Below are 1330 nucleotides of genomic sequence, written 5' to 3' on the forward strand. Positions count from 1 at the left end.
TGTGTGTGTGTGTGTGTGTGTCAGTGTGTGTGTGTCAGTGTGTGTGTGTGTGTGTGTGTGTGTCAGTGTGTGTGTGAGCTGACCTGAGTGTCCTTCCAGCTGGTGATGAGGCTGATTTCCAGTTCAATCTGAGTCTGATGATCTTCGTCGATCTGAAACAGAACCACAGGTCAGCGGGTTCTCCTAAATCAGAACCTCCATCAGAACCACCGGGTTTCTTCAGGTTCTCCTGCGGGTCGATCCACCTCAAACACGTCCAGGTAGTTGTCGATCAGATCCTCCACGATCTTCACCTCGTGCTCGCCCTTCCCGTCAGTCTGGAACAAGCTGGGAGCGAACAGCAGCGACAGGTTCTTGGTGCACATCTGGTTCAGGTCGGCGCACTTCTGGACCCTGATGAAGAGGAGACTGGTCAGAACCGGCAACTGCTCCCCGCCGCCAAAGCTGCTGATGATGAAGACCCTGACCTGTAAAGATGGCTGATGAGCGCAGCCAGAGTGGTCCGGTTGACCCGAGGAAGGCTCCGGATGATCTCCTTGTAGTGGTCCAACCGGGAACGCTTCTGAGGAAGTTCTGAACGGGAAACAAGATCGTCGATCAGGATTCACTGCTCCAAGCAGCCAGGTTCTGGTTCTGTTTCCATGGTAACAACTTCATTAAAGCTTAACCCAACCAGAATCCTCTAGCAAGCTAGCTTCATATTTAGCTAGTTAGCAAGCTAAATATTTAACTCAGATCTAAACATTTAATTGGCAACTTCTTTGCAAATTATACTAGCAAGATAAATATTATTCAGCAGGCTAGCTTGCTAGCTAAATATTTGGCAAATTGTACTTTGGAAAAAATTTGGAAGAATTAAGTAGAAAGCCCTCCAAAATGTGATTTTCTAGTGGAAACTCTGACTACCCCCAGTTGCAACTGAAGGCGGACGTCATGTTGCTGTGGTGGAAGCACGTTTTACAACACATGTAAAAGTGAGTCTAAAGTCAAGAAGTCAAGTTACATGTAGCGCCTGCGATGATAAACTGAACAAATCAACAGTGGTGATTAGTTATGGAAAGTAAAGCTTAAAGTTCTCCAGGCAACTGGCGTAATATTTGGCTAACATCTAAACAGTCGGCAACTAAATGTTTAGTGAAAAATGTAATGTTTCATTTGAAAAATAAATAGTTAGCAGGCTAAATATGTAGCATCCTAATTAAATATTTAGTTAGCTTGCTAGTTAAATATTGATATTGAAACTGAAGTTTGTAACATAACCACTATGTTTGTTTTTTTCTATATAAAATACATTTAAGAGAAAATGTAACAGTGATTTGGATAACGGTTG

At 43.5% G+C, this 1330-nt stretch overlaps 1 protein-coding gene across 6 annotated transcripts in view; it reads right to left on the bottom strand.

The window, feature by feature from the left end:
* Positions 1 to 22: 22 nt before the first annotated feature.
* The window catches only part of LOC106939943 (arf-GAP with Rho-GAP domain, ANK repeat and PH domain-containing protein 3-like), a 22361-nt gene continuing 21053 nt past the window's right edge, over positions 23 to 1330 (bottom strand). For 4 of the 6 annotated variants that reach the window (XM_015022522.1, XM_015022523.1, XM_015022525.1 and 1 more), the window contains exons 23-25: positions 468 to 573; positions 246 to 393; positions 23 to 152 (exon numbers count right to left, since the gene is read on the bottom strand). In XM_015022522.1, the coding sequence (XP_014878008.1) occupies positions 63 to 152; positions 246 to 393; positions 468 to 573 (344 nt within the window). In that variant the 3' untranslated portion in view covers positions 23 to 62. The remainder of the gene's footprint in view (positions 153 to 245; positions 394 to 467; positions 574 to 1330) is intronic. The other 2 variants (XM_015022526.1, XM_015022527.1) reach the window with 2 other exon arrangements.

This window comes from Poecilia latipinna, unplaced genomic scaffold (genome assembly GCF_001443285.1).
Source record: "Poecilia latipinna isolate Pla-1442-1.1 unplaced genomic scaffold, P_latipinna-1.0 Scaffold3035, whole genome shotgun sequence".
Taxonomy (NCBI): domain Eukaryota; kingdom Metazoa; phylum Chordata; class Actinopteri; order Cyprinodontiformes; family Poeciliidae; genus Poecilia; species Poecilia latipinna.